At 38.1% G+C, this 17,164-nt stretch overlaps 1 protein-coding gene across 2 annotated transcripts in view; it reads right to left on the bottom strand.

Annotated features, from left to right (window-relative positions):
• The window catches only part of MTMR10 (myotubularin related protein 10), a 39,487-nt gene that overhangs the window by 19,232 nt on the left and 3,091 nt on the right, over positions 1-17,164 (bottom strand). Inside the window, exons 1-4 of one of the 2 annotated variants that reach the window (XM_071813841.1) lie at positions 14,157-14,227; positions 5,823-5,959; positions 4,645-4,717; positions 2,846-2,988 (exon numbers count right to left, since the gene is read on the bottom strand). In XM_071813841.1, the coding sequence (XP_071669942.1) occupies positions 2,846-2,988; positions 4,645-4,717; positions 5,823-5,834 (228 nt within the window). In that variant the 5' untranslated portion in view covers positions 5,835-5,959; positions 14,157-14,227. Of the gene's footprint in view, positions 1-2,845; positions 2,989-4,644; positions 4,718-5,822; positions 5,960-14,156; positions 14,228-17,164 lie in introns of those variants that run through there. The other variant, XM_065847584.2, reaches the window with a different exon arrangement.

Here is a 17,164-nt window from a genome sequence, read left to right as displayed (position 1 = left end):
AAAAACAAGTGAAAAAAGTCTTATTAAAAAACAGTTCAGTCATAAGTACTTCAGACATGATTTAAATTACAGCCTGCAAAATTCACTGATTCCAGAGATCCTGAGTTCTGCAGTTTCTCAACACTAAGCACCCTAGAAAACCTTCATAAAATACATAAGCACAATTTGTCAGTTCATTTTTCACTCAGGAGGTCTTTGTATCTAGCTCCAAAATAAGCATAAGTAAATTTGTGAGGAAAAAATATAGCTGACAATTGTTTTTACTTTTTTCTCATAGAGATGACTGGAGATTAGGCGCCTAGGTCCAAAGGAAGGCAGAGAAGCTCGAGAGGGTCCTGTGCTGGGCTACCAATATGAGTATGGTCCTGAAGTACATCTTCTGAAGAAACCGGGCTCATTCAGCTGTGCAACAATGAGACTGCACGAAACCACTACCAGGAAGGTAGTTACAGACTCTGTATGGGCAGCAGCCAGAATCTCATCTTGGGACATTCAAGTTGGACACCAGGAAAAACATACACCACTGGAACGAGTTACCCACAGGGAGAAGGTTCTTCACCCTTGGTGGTTTTCAAGATACAACTGGACAAATCCACAGCTAACCTGATCTAATCCTGACAACTCAGAAGAGAAATCTAGCACCTCTGACTCCATGGTCAGGTCTGTACTACAACATTTTCTCAGCCAGAAGACAACACTGGCACACTCAGCTGAAGTGAAGGGCTGGAACTCTCTCTCATCAGTGTTCAGTTATACTTTAAGTCTTAGTCGTCCCTACAAAAGTTATGCACACACAATTATTTCCAAGTAGACAGCTACCAATGTTGTCATGCACAAGTTGCTGGATATAAATATATATTATAAAGGGGCCCTTTAGAATTATAAGGAGGACTGACCACCTTCCTTTGTTTTTAAACATCAGGACAACCTTGCTAACACATACTATTTGAAGGGCAGGGAAAACACAGACAAACCAACCAAATAGATAAAATCTTTCAAGAGTGTGGTGCTAGCAGGCCACTTAAGTGCCAGAAAGAACAAAACAACTCCATGCAATATGTCATGTAAGACCATTCTAGGTGTGTTGACCAGCATCCCAAAATAATTTAAGCAAAATCCTGATAGAAGAAACCTCATCTAAGGACCTCAATTTTAAACATTTGTATTTTAATGCTAACAGAATAATGTTATTATGGAAGCATTAGATTAAGTTAACAGAATCTTATCTCCCTTCAGTAAAAGTGTGCTTCTGTGATACACCCATACAAAGTCGCACTAAGCTACTTGTTCCATCCACACTCCAACAGTAGCTGCCCAGCTGACAGTATGATTTGTGCAAGTTTTCCTCCACTCCTCTGGGGAGGCACTCTGATATGGAAACATGGCAACTGCGACACTTTTGGGGAGCACCAGTATCACCTTCATAACCACACAGACCCAGATCCTTCTGGATCTCTAGAACTAGCTGTTCTTATCAAAAACCATCACGTTAGACCATGTAATTATACATGTATGAAGCAAGCATTTAATAAAAACGTTTAGCTTTTTGCTCTTGCATAAGTAAATGCAGCCCCAAAAGTGCCAATGAAGTTTATGCTCTTCCCCCCCCTCCTCCAGGCTAATCACTCTTCTTAGCTGTGACAGCCAATTAGAAACACTTGCTATAAAGATATTGCAGTGGACAGGCTGCTCCAGGGAGATTGCAGGGAAGCTGAGGAAGGAGAATTCCCTGCTAAAAGATTGCCAAACATGAAAGGCTACAAACAGCAAAAGCAGCAGGCAGGAAGGAACCTAAAAAAGTAGCAAGGAAAGAACAGTCTGCTGTACCACTGGCTTCTGCCCATGGGTCTCAGTGAGGGGGGAAAAGGTAAAGAAGTGATAAACTGCTTCATCAGTTCCTCAGTTGATAACTGCAAACAGACATGTCTGGGCAGATGGTTCTTAGGACTTATAGGGTTAAGCTCAAACTTTATCCTACTGAGAAGGGGAATTCTTAAGCTCGGTGAGCAAATTGGGTCATTTGTTACGAAACGATAGCTGTGCTGTGCCTGGCCACAAAGTGGTGCCATGGAGGTTCAGAGGAGCTGCACCTCCAAAAACCCATCACACCCACCAGGAGAAGGAAGCCGATGAGCCCATGTGATGTAGAATAATTATCTCTGATTAGCAGAAACTTATCTGGACCTTACCAGGTTCAATAACATTGTATGATTTTGTTGAGACTTACAACAAGTGTTGAAACTGGGAAGGGATGAAATTTGTAGGAATGTACAGACAGAAGTAATTCCCCTTGTCCAGAGGCATGCAAGACTTTTCTAAGAAAATGTTGAGAAAGAGCACATAGTATTATGGAGCTTAGACAAACGGGTTGTTTCAAGAGCTCGTTGGAGGACTTGCTGTGTGAAGCAAGTGTGTCTATAAGATAATACATTCTACCTATGGGTAAAATAAGACTTTCAGAAAGTGTATAAAAGTTCCAAACATTTTCCATACAAACATAAACATCTAGCGTACAGCTGCAATGCAGTATCCCAACTTCAGTCTTTTAAAAGATTTGCTTAATAAATTAGTAATTTATTAAACAAATAAACGTGTTATTACTACAAGTACAACAGACATGACAAGAGACACAGGTTTATCTTATATGAAAAGAAATACATAATGTTAAATTTTTTACCAAATTTAGATTTACCCAATCTAGATATTCTGCTGTAACAGAACATGATTAATTTGCAGTTTTCTCCATCTACTTCTCTATCAAAACATAAACCAAAATGTTCTTATCAGCACAGCTTTTGCTACTTGTAATGACTACAAAGCAAGATTTCATAAGAAGATAAAATACCTTTTTTGCACTTTCAGGACCCGCTTCATCAAAACGAAATCTGACAATACGGAAGTCTTTGCAATAAATTATTAATTCAGTTGGATTAAATTTAAGTTTTTGGTTGGGACCAAGGACCTTCTGCTTCCTCTTGGTGTCATTCACTGTAAATAAAAGACAAAGTTATTGGACTGTGTTTTGTAAGTTTAACTCAAGACTGGCTCAAACAGATACCAGAAGTTTCCATTTAACAGTATATTCCAGCTGTTCAACTGATGTAGTATCCTCTGGGTATCCTCTGGGTTAAACTTAAGTACTTCCAGGGAACTCAAAACAAGTGTTTTAGGACACCTCCAGCTATTCAATTTCAAAGTAACAACCACAGAGCAACCCCTTCTGCAGCATGGGTGAAAACCTCCTCTAATTCTTAGTAGTAAAAGCTTATGCTTCAATAAACTTAGGGTAAACCTGCATAACAGAAGAACAAAGAACAACCTCCTCAAGTGTGTGGCAGGCAATACTGCCCTCTCCCTCTAATGAGCTTGAAACCTCAATGGAAAAGCTCAAGGGAAACTACTGTTCTTCTAACAAAACTGCAAATGTTCATGCTATTTGACAGCTCGCAGGAACATGCACAAGAGTCATCTGGAATCTGTCAGCCCTCAAGTTTCAAAATAAAAGCTATCTGTAGTCTTCTCTCATTGACGAAGACCACATTTCACGTGAGAGAGGACATAATTAATAGAACAATTATTCAAGGTTAGCTGGCTTTTCCCTTCTATTTAGCAAATTTTATTATATGAGCATTTGTATGAGATGTTAAATAAGACAACTGCTACACCCTGTTTATAAGCATAGCTCCATACAAAACTGACATTAACAGATTTGCAATACTTCTATTGTTGTCACTTCTACCTGGCACTTTTTGAAAAGGGGCAATAAATGTGGGCCAGTGCAACACCTTGTAACAGGTCAATAGTGCCTCTTCATTTAAAAAACAAACAATCGACATAAAACAAAACACATTTCTTCATAATGTTCTTCTTCAGACATACATTAATCTTTTCACAGTGATTATAACCAGCTTCCAGAGTGGAAATGGATTATTGGATAACTTCGGGCACTGAAAGCTTGCAAGTAATGATTTAAATTATTTACAGTCAGAAAAGCAAACAGCCCATGCCGTAATCAGGATTTGAAAAATTATCAGTTATATGAAATTCTTCAATTACAAGTTGAAAAACATTCTTTTTAACAAACAGGTTATCCTACAGTATCCACCAAATCAAAACCTGGTTCTTCAAAATAATCTGAAAAAACAACTTATAAAATGTTTAAGTTGTCTATTATAGTCTTTTGTAGATTTTTGAGGACCACAAGTAACTAACTTGCTAAGAAGTAGACAGGATTGATAACTCGAGCACTTATGTTGTCAGGTATCCCAGCTATGTGTAAATTGTGTAAGTGATGTGCTTCTTGCAACCTAGTGTATTTAAAGAGAAGATCTAAAAAAGTCGCTGACAAAATTTTGTACTGCTATAACAGGTGTCTATCCTGCGATACCTGTTGATTCAATATCATAGTTAAATTTAAAACCCATATAAAGACCCAACTAGACACGTCACACCTGGCGCTTCGAGTTTTATTCAGATTTTAAGGCTTTTATCCTAATTTTAAATAAATCAAATTCTTCAAATCGGGGAATATGAATTACATAAAACCCTAAGCATCAACAATTCCACACAACCTAACAACCAGTTAACAGCTTCGAACTGGATAAGCTTAAAGCCTGTCACCATACTTAGTTATTTTTGACATACCTGTGACAATCTGCTCAATGCATGTCAGCGGGACATCATGTTCACCAAGGAGGAGGTTTTTATAATGGAATTTCTGCAACACATGAACTCATAGCTATTAATCGCAGTTCTGCAGTTCACAACCAGATACACAGCACACCTTTGAAGACTATGATAAAAATCAGGCATGCCTAGACTTTCCTGACAGGTACCAGCCTTGCCTGTTCACAGGCAACTGGAGGCTGTGGAAACAGCTCTCTTGTGCTGGTGAGTGCACACCAAAGAGTTTAGAAACCCCAGTGGAATAAACAATAACCCCACCACTTGCCCTGAATTTACTAGCCTCAAAAATTGCTAGTAGAAATTCAATACAATCCGAAGTCTAAAATAAATATGTGACAAAACACCCTCCAACTACTACTGTAACTATAGAAAGAAAAAAATATTACTTCAACTTTCAGAAATAAGTTTGGACAACTACTTCATTTCAAAAAATAATTTTTTGAAGGAACGTTGGTTAAACTTACCATTATAGAATAAGCATCTACCTACTTTCAGAGCTTCACAAACACCTAGTTAATGAAGTGTTTCCTTTTACAAGCCCAAAACAAAAGTGAAAATGACATACAACTTGCAACTTGGATTTCCAAACAGTACTGTATAATCTGCTGTTCAAAAACTGGTTGAGGTTTTGAACATCACATGTTCTGCTTTGACAAAAGCCTGGTTCCTGTCTCCCCTTTTCTTGTTGCTTCATCTACCATGAAAACTCACTTCATGGTTACTCTGTCCTCTGTCTGCAATGCCAATGAAACCTGGACACATTAAAGGCTTTGCTGATCTGATGCTTGTCTAGTCAAAGAAACATTTGCAATCACCCTCTTCAAGGAGGAACAAGTTTTTACATAATTCCTGCCTTACCTTTTGTAGAGCCACTTCCCAATGAAGCCTCCATAAAAAGAGGTACCTAGAGCTGGCTGTACTTCCATAGCAAACTTGCTCTGTTCTGACATTCTCAATAAAAGGATGGAATAGCAACACATTCAGAACAGGGCAGTGAAACCTCATCATGTAGACTGCCTTGTTTGAGAAGGCACCAGATTTATATCAGATATGAGGCAGCCTCGCTGTATTCAAACTAAATCTGTTTTACCCATCACATCTGTTGTCATGATGTAGCAATGTGAGTAATAACAAACCTGTAGTGGCATTGGGTCATCCGTAATAAAGGAAATCTTGAAGTTAGTGCAAACCAATTTGCCCCACAGGTCATATTGACTTGTATCTGTTGCGATGCATTTTCTTACAAAGTTTACTTCATTTACCACAATTTCACCTAAAACAGAAAAAGGGGAGGGGAAAAGAAAAGCCTATTAAATCTTGTAGCTCCAACAATTCTAAGTCTGTAGTACCACAAAGCCCTCAACTCTTTACCTGTTTCAAGTTATGCACATCTTCTGGGTAAACCTGGGATTTAACTAATACCATTCCAGATAAAAAAACAAAACTACTGTTCCAAAGCAGTGAATATTGTGTAGCAGTTAAAAGCAAAAAATAACCACACACCCCTTTCCCTATAACCGGAGATCAAAATCTTTTGTTTAAAGGACAGTATTGTCCAAACCAATGAATTTTAAATATTGAAGAATTGCAAATTTTGTGCAAATGTACTTCAGCTAGTATTTATTTTTAAAACTGAAAATAGCTGGCTATTGTTAAGCACTTCAGAGAGTTTTATGAACTTCATTAATTCAGAATAATCAGTCTACATCTAGTTTGGCATTTATAAACGGATTCTCAGGTGATTTCACAAAACAAAAACCAGAACACAAACACAGTAAACACTCTTCACCATTTCAAAGTTTCTACCGTGACCCTCTAATGAAGGAGACCAACTATTTCCTTTTGCAAAGCAGAAGATTCGGGTGAAGAAAAAAAAGATTATGCTAATTCATCTGGGATAAGCTATGAAGTAAAAAAGCACACAGGCAAATGAGACTGAGGACCATTTAAAAAAAAAAGAAAAAGAAAAGCTACACAAAATGTTACTTTTTAGTTCCACAACAGAGGTTACGGAAAGCTAAACAGTAATTTTATTCCTACCTCAGGAAATGAATTTGGTCGTTTATTTTACGCCTGCATAGGGGTTTCGGCTTCTGTCATCAGATCAACCACTTCCTTCTGCTGTCTACCATAAATAGTATGGGAGTGGAAGTGTGTTCCAGAAAACCCTAATTTTATACTAGCTGCAGGTTGGTTTTTGTTTCTTTGTGGGTTTTGTCCTTTTTTGTTGTTGTTTGTTTAGTTTTTAAAAAGACTATGGACTAAGGATTGCTAAAGTCTAAGTTGCTTGTAATAGGCTGGGCGTCTTTAGTCCCAGATGCCCAAAATGTCATCTCAGAGTCTCCTATGGTTTGCAACAAAACAGTCAGTTCTGTGGGTGACTCCCATCTGCTTCCTGATCCAGAGAATGCACTTCCTCAGCTAGTTATCGCTGCACTCAAGTCACCACACATTCAAGGGACTGTCTCCAGCATCCCAACCGCCTGAGCACAGTGGCAGCTTTAGGCAGCGCTGAGCCCCCGTCTCTGCCCGTGCTCCTCACCCCCAGCTGCTCCGCTGAGCTGTCTCCTCGTGCTCCTAGCTCCGAGAGCTCAGCCCTCAGCCTGGAAGTCCAAAAGAGCAGCAGCAGAGTCCCAGCTTTCAGTTCAGCTGTGAGAAACAGCTACAAAAACCTACTGGACTAACTTCGTAGCCTTGAGACAGCAGAGTTATGTTGAGTATCCTGGGATCAGGTGAAGATACAAGGGGACAAGTTTCACTGACCTGTGGTTATCATATACTTGCATTATCTATGCCAGAAGTGGCAAGGGTTGTGAAAATGCTCTATAGATAGATGTGCTGGATCTTTAAAGTTTTTTCTCAAACATTACTAAAGTGTGGTTAAATAAGATTTTGGATTATGGGGGGAAATCTGATTCTGACAGCTTCAGTACAAACAGTTAAAGTTCAGCCAAGTCCACAGCAATTGAAAACTATGTCTTGTAATAGGGTACATGACATACCTAGTTTTGTTAAATATTGTAAGGAAAAAAGTTTCAATACTTTTAGCAGAGTCTGGCTTGAGATTTCTTAATATCCAGTATTTTTTCTAATAAGCTGTTTACTTGCTTAACTGTAAAAGCCCAAACTGTATATTAAAGCAATTGCTTCTCACGGTTGGTGTTAATCTTCAACTATTCAATGTCAAGTTCTCAGTCACATTCTGTCTGCAAAGCTTCCCCTCTGCACAAAGTCATTTCTGCTAAACCTATGTAGTTTTTATTCTTCCCTCTCTCAGTACCTTCAGAGTATCGCTGCATTTCTACAAGCTAAGGAGAGCCAAACACACCACGAAATGAAGTGCACCTTCCACAGGTAATTATTTTTTTCCCCTACCTGGTATCAAGTGCAATATTATTAGTATCACACAGAAGACACTCTTGCACAAATTACTACTACCACACTATTTCAGTATTTCCTGTCTTTAATGCTACAAAACAGTAGATAAATGAGATCCATTACTGCTCTCATGCAAACTTCTTCAATTTTTATCTACTACAGTTGAAAACATGCCAGCTACATAATTCTTTTTTACCAAAGCCAGTCCTTTCTGCTTCCCTTCTCCATCGCTCGTAATTGCATGGCTATGCTACAACATGTTAATACTAACCCTATTTTAGTGCAACGTCATTTATTCTCATTTCATCCAACACAAACATATTCTGGATTTTTTGGCCTAGCTTCTCCTTTGCACTCAAGTGTTCAGCCCTAACACAGGACTGTCAGTTTTGAACCCAAACATTATAATAAGATAAGACAGAGAGTACATGCATACCTATTTCTACCAAAGGGTTTAAGCATCTACAATGAAGTGTGAAAAACTTTGCAATACAAATTTAATAGATGCTGTTTTCAAAAGCCTCTAGAAACGGATTTTTTATTTTTTGAAATGCAGGTTTGGAATTTTATATTGACCCAGCTTTTACTTCTCATTTGGACATCTATAATGAGCAATATTAAAAGGTGCAAACCTTCCAAACTTAACTCAAATTTAGGAAAGCAGATAAACAACATCAGTAGTATGTGTTGGTTTTATACAATGAACCCTTCTTGTATTTGTAGTTGAGTAGGTGATTTTTCTATACCAGTGTCAACAACAGAGCTATTCAGAGATATTAGACTGCACATTTTTACGACGACGCTGCCGCTTTTTTCCAGTAAACAGTCACAAGCTGTTCCAGACACGGAACAGCAGTCAACACTTCCATGTGACTCCAACAGTCACAGAATGATCTCAGGAGACAAAAGCAGTTTGTTTAAACACTGACAGGAAACCAGAAGAAAAATTACAGGTTGCACCCTTATGTATAAAGCCCAATCCTGTTTAATAAAAATATTCCTACATTGGATACATGAATCACAAAAATAACACAAGAGACTGAAGGATCTATCTAGCTAATACACCTTTCACTTAACACAGCCTCAGAAATTGTTAAACTTCAGAAAAATTCAGCCAAATCTCCCAAAAGCACATGAGATTTGCCTATTTTGGATGTTAAGAGATTTCGGGTATGTATCTAATCCACCATAATGAATAACCCACTATGATCCAAATACAATTCAGAAAGCACATGGGAACTGGAAACAATGCAGGCATGACTGAAAATGCTGAGTCCCGTGGTGAGCAGAACAGGCGATTGTCTTGGTTTTGTTAAAAAACAAGTTTCTCTTTTAGTGAATTTTTGCCTGTCAGCTAAAGCCTTCATATTAGCTGCATTTTCCTGGAGAACCCGACACATGTTTTGGTAAACCTAGCAATGGAATGCAAACTTATTGATAAGCACGGATGGACATCTCGCGAGAGGGGCAACGAGAAACTGGTGATCGAGAGACTGACCAACGGTGTATAACATTCCATTCATGTGAATACTTCATATAAAAGTGGGAGATCACGAGGATCTCGTCCCTTTGCCCTTTTCCCTTTTTTCCTCATGGCTGACATTAGGAGAGGACCTTGCTGGTCGTCCCTGCGAACTGAGGCCTAGTGAGAGACTGAATCCAGCTCTGGTTGGCTACAGAGTCTAATCCAGGACTTTGGGTGCTGGCTCTGCAGTTGCTGAGACTTACAAGATTGGTTTTGTATATTTTGTATTATTTTCTCTATTCTTATTAGTAGCATTAGTAAAATATCTTTAACTTTTCCAACTCTCTTCTCTCTGTCCTTCTTTCCCTCCCGATCGCCTGTCCTGAGTGGGAAGGGGGGAGAGGGAGGGGCAAAAGGGGGAAGTGGGGGGGAGAGGAGGTTAACAGTACATCTGCCAGGGTTTGATTGTCACCCCGCAATCCTAACCCTCGACAGCGATGAACAGGTATCCTGGTTGCTGTGCAGCGGCCCCAGGCCCATCCCGCCAGTCCGCAGCTCAGCCTGGGCTGGGCTCCAGGGCAACTCACTGCTGCAACATTTCAAAATGCAATCCCTAATCAGGAATTGCCTAAAATAAAGGATGTTTTGCACTACTGAATGCAAAAATGCTGCACAATGAAATAAAGTAACTGAGCAGTTTACAGGGTGATACATTTATACTGTGCTATTTATACACCCCCCTCATACATGTACAGACAGATTCTGCACACACATGCATATACGCATATGTTAAAATGCTAACATACAATATTTCTAGCACATTAAGAACCTGATACTTGCTAGAGGAAACAAATGCCTGAAATCAGACTCTGTAAATGAATAATGCAAATCCTACAGGCTCCAAAAGTGCGCAGGTACCCTATGTACTGCTAAGGGAACATTTTCAGTGCTGTGTTAGAAGAATAGATTTCTTAGTATAAGCTTTCTTTAATGAGCATTGAAGTTCTAAATCAAAATCTGAATATCTTTAGTCTATGTTCAAGGTCTAACAGACACAATGACAGAGGGTATTAAATACTCTATGAAGTCATATAATTGCTGCCTAAATTCATCAAAACCTAGCACCTATATACACTTAGGAAACTAAAACCCTGTTTCTCAGTTATAATGCTGATAGTGATTATACCCAGTCAAGACAACAGAAGAGCTCACAATAGAAAAGCTGAAGTTAATTCAAGTAACCTCTTAACCATTAAAAATGCGCATTGATGAGTTCACTTGTATTTCGAAAGACCTAAGTCTAAAACTGCTCCAAAATGATCAGCAAATAATTAACTTATGTAAATTTCTGAGCAGGAATTCCAATAAAAACTTCATTAATAAGTAACTGAAATCTGTAACATCTTCACCCATGTAGTTGCCTTTTCCTAGCTGCTCTCTTGTAAAGAGAATACCAAAATTGTATGAGTTTATTAGTATGCACCAAGCATTTAGATGCCTCTAATCCACTTCTAAATGAATGTTCTGTTCAGTGTGCTCAGCTACTTCCAAACTCAAGAAAAAAAATATTTGTAAGCTCATAAAATAATGCTTTTCTCTCTTTTCAGATTTGCATGAGCTCTTACAATGTACTTAAGGATTTAAGGTATGTGAACAAAAAAAAAAGCTGCACACTACTGTAGATATTCCCCAAACTATTTTCTAATACCTTCACAATTAGTTAAAAAATAGACTACATTTAATTTTCTGTCCATCTGCAAAGAGTAAAAAAGTAAAACCAAAATGACACTGTTGTTCCAAAAGGACAGCTCAATACTCTGACTAATGGTGAATGAAAAGCAATTTGGATATATTCTGTTTGCATTAATTTTTAATAGAAGAACCTGGGATTTCTGTCAATAAATAACTCTAAGCACTGCACTGGTGTGTTTTAAATGCACAGTACCAAAAGACCCTGCTTTGCCAATCTGATTAGAAAGATTGCTATTATCATATATGAAAAGTGTACAATTTCTCTAGTGTGTTAATAAACAGAAAAAGAGAAAAAGCATGACAACAGCTTAGCTTAATTTTGGAAAGGCTCAGTAATGAAAAAAGTAACAAAAAAAAGTGAAAACTTCTTGGTAAGTCTTCAAAGAACAAGTATTCTCTTCCCATGCACAGCAACTAAATTAAAATCAGTACTTGTTCAATAACAGCTGATCTTTGTCAACCTCACAAAAGAAACCGACCACACAAGGGATCCGAAAAGATAACTGCATTTCTGAACTAGGATGGGATGCTCCACAAAAGCTCCCCCCATGCCCCAGAAACGCAGTGAAGGACACAAGAACATAGAACAGGCAACCAACAGGAGTTCACATGGCAAGAAGGGAATAATATCCATCATGAGCAACTTGTATTATCCCTAAAATGGAAACAGTTCCATGTTCAATATCCATTCCCACCTCAACCCTTGTGCCAGCACTGTCATTTGTGAAAGACTTCGTTAGTCACATCAGAGAACTGATCCAGTTGAAATTAATTCTAACCATGTATTTTTTCTTCCTTTTTTGTCAGTCTTGATTTCATCAGAATTAACTCTGATCTGGCTTGTTCTTTGGTGGCACAAAAAATGTCAGCACCAAGTAGCTAAGAGGAACAGTCCTGAGGAGAAAAATGGATTAATAAACTGCTCCTCTTGGCATCACTATGTATTTTGAGGCTAAATTAAAACAACCCTACCATCAACCCATTTCCCCCCACCCCCAAATGTTTTAGCAATGATTTGGTCAGAATTCTGTAACAGGAACAATAGACATGCCAGTGAAAAGAGAGTGTTGTGTGTTTTGCATATTTTTAGTCAGACTACGTAAACTACAGATTCCCAAAGCCTGACTTTACCTAAACAATATAATCAGGAGCAATTTTAGAGGACTGTGTTTCTCAGCCTGTTATTTTATGTCACCAATACAAGTTACAGATGCTGTACTGAACTTGTAATATATTACTAGGACTAGCATAAATTACTCAGATTTGGCTTAATAAATCAATACAGAAAAACATGTTCCTTAGAAACTGGTTTGCTGAGGACTTACTTCATCAGAAGCAAATATAATTGCCAGGGGACAAAAACCCCAGTAGTTTGGTCAGCTGGCAATTTGGAATCTACACTAACATTTTATCCCCTTTCTGGACTTCAATGACTTGTGGCGTTCAATATATGTGGGACAGAGTGGGCAGAAACCAATTCCGTTGGAACCATTCTGCAAAATGCACATGCAGAAACATTAAAATATTTAATTTTAAAGTATGTTCGGCGATCTACCTTTAAAGAATTATTTCGATATTGCCTTACAGCTAATCTGTTGCAAACAGGAAAGTATTTTTCTACATATTTACAAATACTTAAAATATACTAGTCAGAAACTTTAAGAAGTGCCCTCTATATACTCATAACAAAGAAGGCAGAACAAACTGACTCCATCCAGTAAAATCCACTTCTAGGACTGTATTTAGAATTTAGATTCTACATTCAGACTCCCTTGGTAGTACTTATATCGTAGCAAGCCTTAAAAAAAGCAAAACCGAAAACAAACAAGCAGTTAACTGAATCCAAACCATGTCTGAAAATTTACTTTGAGTAAAACAAACAAACAAAACTATAATAGAGTATTTACTACATACTTACTGTAAGTGATGCCTCATTTATTCCAAATCTGTCAAATGCTTGTTTCATTTTTAAACTTCTTGCAGTATGAAAGATGAGCCTGCAGAAAGCTGCTGGTTTGGATTTCAAATCTAGAATTTGAAATTCTCGTAACTTATTTAAATAAAACTTTTGGTAATCATCTTGGTGTAGACCAAACCCAAATCGGTTTTAGAAAAGCTTTAGGGGACTGTATTACTTTCCAAATTGCCATCTGACTTTCTAATCTGGCCATTCTGAAATGTTTAAAATAATTGCATAAGCTTGTATGACACCTATTCCTGAAAATGAGTTGAAATTACAAAGCTATTTCACTTACTTTTTTTTAAAGTTAGAGTGCGGTATTAGACACACAAACCTCTACAGTAACATTTCAATTTCAAATAAAAAACTTGATGCAGAGAGAAACCCTAACCCTGCAATATGATGTCTTAATCAGCTGTGCAATGAGTAAGAGAGCCTGGCTAGCACACAACACTGGAAATGAGAATCAACAACTGAATGTGCTTTGGAAACAATCAAAACCAGGCTTCACTGAAGCTCTGTTCAGTTATTATCAGCATTGACAGGCTATCACTACTCACCATCAACAGAAGAACACCCTTAACAGATCAAGCAATACCTACTTGAATACAAACAACTCATTCCAGAAAGACAGATGGAAAAGGCACTAACAGCATTACTACTTGTACCAAGCAATTAAACAATCCCAGTTTACCTTTTAAGGTGTTAAACCCAAATGATTCCTAACACACAAGAAAGGCAAACCTGGCAAATCTCACTAGCGTGGTCCCTTATTTCTCACCCTCCCAGCCCCAATCCCAGTGCACTCACACCGCATCACCATGGCCTCTGCTCTGCAGCTCTGAGACACCACAAACCAAATCAAAATGCCAAGAAAGATGTGCAGGGATTCAAAGCAGTCAGGAGTGAACGTACCTGGGGTACTAACACACAAGGGTGTCTCACCAGAAAGTGTACTTTCCTTTTCCTACCACGAGATGTGTTACAGCTGCTCTGGAACACGTGACTTAATGTACTAAGGATTTGCAGAAAGCAGAGGGGAAAGAAAAAAAAAGAGCTGGGAGCCAACTTCTGAGAGAATCAGAAATCAGACACTTCTCAAAGATTAAAACTTTCCATGATACAGTTTTAAAAACCTCCCACAATTAAATTTTATCAGTCAGTTGCCTGTCAAAAGACACATGTAGACAAAAAAGCAAACTAAATACAAAAAGCAGGTGATAAAGCCAAATAGACTGGCATTATTAAATAAAAGCCAAATATAACCAGTGGCAAAAGTCTTGAACACAAGATTTCATTCCGCCTCAACAAGAACACTGCACAACTGGAAAATGTTCAGAGGTAATCAAAAGGATGATTAAAGCTATGGAAAGCTTCCTTCTTATGACCAACTAAGACAACTAAGCTAGAGAGAAGCAAAACAGGGCAATCTTAAAGATAAAAAATTCTACTCTACTTCTGCTTATTTCTATAATTGTACTGTATAAGGTTTAAACAACAACTCCAAAACCTTTGCTAGATGTTTTGTAAAAACTTAGAGGTAGCAACTACTAACTTAATCTACTACCATATTAGTATACTGAGCAACACTTCAAAATAAATACTACAAGTGGGTACTAGGATTTAGGAAGAACCATCCTTTTCTCACACTTATCAGATGTTCCATTAGTTACATAATCTCCTGCAGAACATCCTGCGTGAGCAACAGTGAGGAAGGACCTTTTCACCTGAACTTGCCTAAAGCTCAGTGCAGCACCGCGTACAGCACTGACACGGGGCTGGTTCATCATCCACCTGCGTGTCACCCCTCTCTGCACACTGCTTTGCCACTGCAGCCATGGGCACTTACACTGCTTTACACTCTAGTTATGTTCTACCATTTTTTCAAATGCTGAAGTCCATGTCTCAAAAATGTTACAGACGTTGTGGAAAACAGGCTACAACTGATTACCAGAATAAGACACACCAAGTTTAACAACTTTAACTTCATTCTTCCCTAAAGTATACAAGCTCATTTCCTACTAGCCAGGCGAGGCACTTTAACAGACTGACCCATAGCCTACCTGCTATTTCTCTGTTTTTCCTCTCTGACATGCTAATAAAACAAGCTATGCAAACAAACAAAGGAAACAAAAGTGAAACTATTATGTAGGCCAACTCTTCAACTAAGTGCAAAACCTCTTGATCAGAGAGCTACAGCGGGAGAACAGAGCTGCAGAAAGAAAAATAAAACATTTTTATAACTCTATCTTAAACCTATGTCATGTGTTTTGTAATGAAATTATAACAAATTCTATAAAATTATATGCTTTTCCCTACTGCAGTATCAGTGTTATTACTTACAACCAAGGTTTTCACTTGCTTTAAATGATGTTTGTTGCTTTTCCTAATACACCTCCTTGTTTTGTAACCTGACTCATGCTATTTCCATCTCTGGAACTCCCTCTCCTAACCTCCACTGCACAGAAATACAAGTTAAACAGTAGGGCATTTAGCTACTTTTGCATGTCAATTTTTAGTAACCTACTCCCTCAAAGTGACTGTGTTTTACAACCAAAGGCTTAATACAACTATTGGTAGTTTTTGAAGATTACTACAGCCAGTAACTGCTCGTGCTAACATAACTTAATTCCAAAAGAACTCCTTAAAAACCCCACCAATTGAAAAAGCATAACAAACAGCCACTCAGGTTTAACTGTTCCTGAGAGCAAATGCAACTCCACGCAACTATTAAGGAGAGGATATTAGGAATACCATACCTAAACTGTACTTGTAAGGGAGTACAAGTCAGCCTTAATATAATTAAATGAGTTGGAATTTGGCCAGAAACTTGGGTTATGACAAATCCAAAAGCCAGCCTATCCAAGAGTACAATGCGTACTTGTTTATACACTTTTCTACTGCACCATTGGATGGCAGAAAAAAAATATAAAAAGGGGGGGAAAAGTGTTTAGGCTGGTGCTTAACTTTAAACAGGAAGAGTTTCATTTCAGTCATTTAAAATAAGTCACTTCTAAACTCCACCCCACCCTAATACACTGACACTCACAAAAATGCAAAGATTTTGTCAGAGCTACTATGTGGCTGTACAGAGCAGTGAATTCTACTACAAAATAATTCAAAATAACACCTTGGAATGATAAGGAGGTAGAAGTTTTAATTCTGTGGTGAGTCATACTCTTTCAATCTGTTTCTATATAACCTGGGGCAACTTACTGCAAATGTTCCACAAGCCATCAAATGTTGATTTCAAAGATAGTGCAGACAAGGGAAATGATGCCAACACGGGATAAATATAAGCCAGTCGAGAAAAACAACCACCAGTCAGCACCATTTTAAGTGTACTTCACAGTTTCACAAATCGAGAACGAACTACACTGCAAAAAGTTCCCGCACAGAAGTAGTTTTCTCTCACTGTTCATGCACATGTCCCACAGTAAAGGCAAGACACGTTACATTCAGAGAAAAGCAATCTCGTACTGCCTTGCAGTTTCTGTGGAATGTCTCGGAGAAGAACATGCAGTCACTTCCTTGTGAGTCAAAGACCTTGGAAGAATATCAACTGCAACATAACCAATAAGATGCCAAGTGGTAAGCAGTTTTGCAAGCACAAAAATATAACTGTATTTCAAATACTGAGCAATCTTAGCAATTTTTAGCAAATTTAGGGTACTTATGCCTCAAGCAAAAATCTGTATTATTTTGTTGCATGAAGAGTGTCAGTCAGTTGTTCTTTGCTCTTTCAGTTGAACCTCTTCCACAGTATTTCAGCCTCTTAAGGTACTTCACTAGATCACATTGCATATTAATTAGTACTGCTTAATTAACAACAGTCCCATATGAAGCAGTGACAAAAATAATTTTTTAAGAGTAACTTGTTTATTCTATTGATCACTTTGAAAACTAACTCATTTTAGCAACTT

The sequence above is a fragment of the Patagioenas fasciata genome, chromosome 12, assembly GCF_037038585.1.
Source record: "Patagioenas fasciata isolate bPatFas1 chromosome 12, bPatFas1.hap1, whole genome shotgun sequence".
In the NCBI taxonomy this organism is placed as follows: Eukaryota; Metazoa; Chordata; class Aves; order Columbiformes; family Columbidae; genus Patagioenas; species Patagioenas fasciata.
This window is presented reverse-complemented; position numbering and strand designations above follow the sequence as displayed.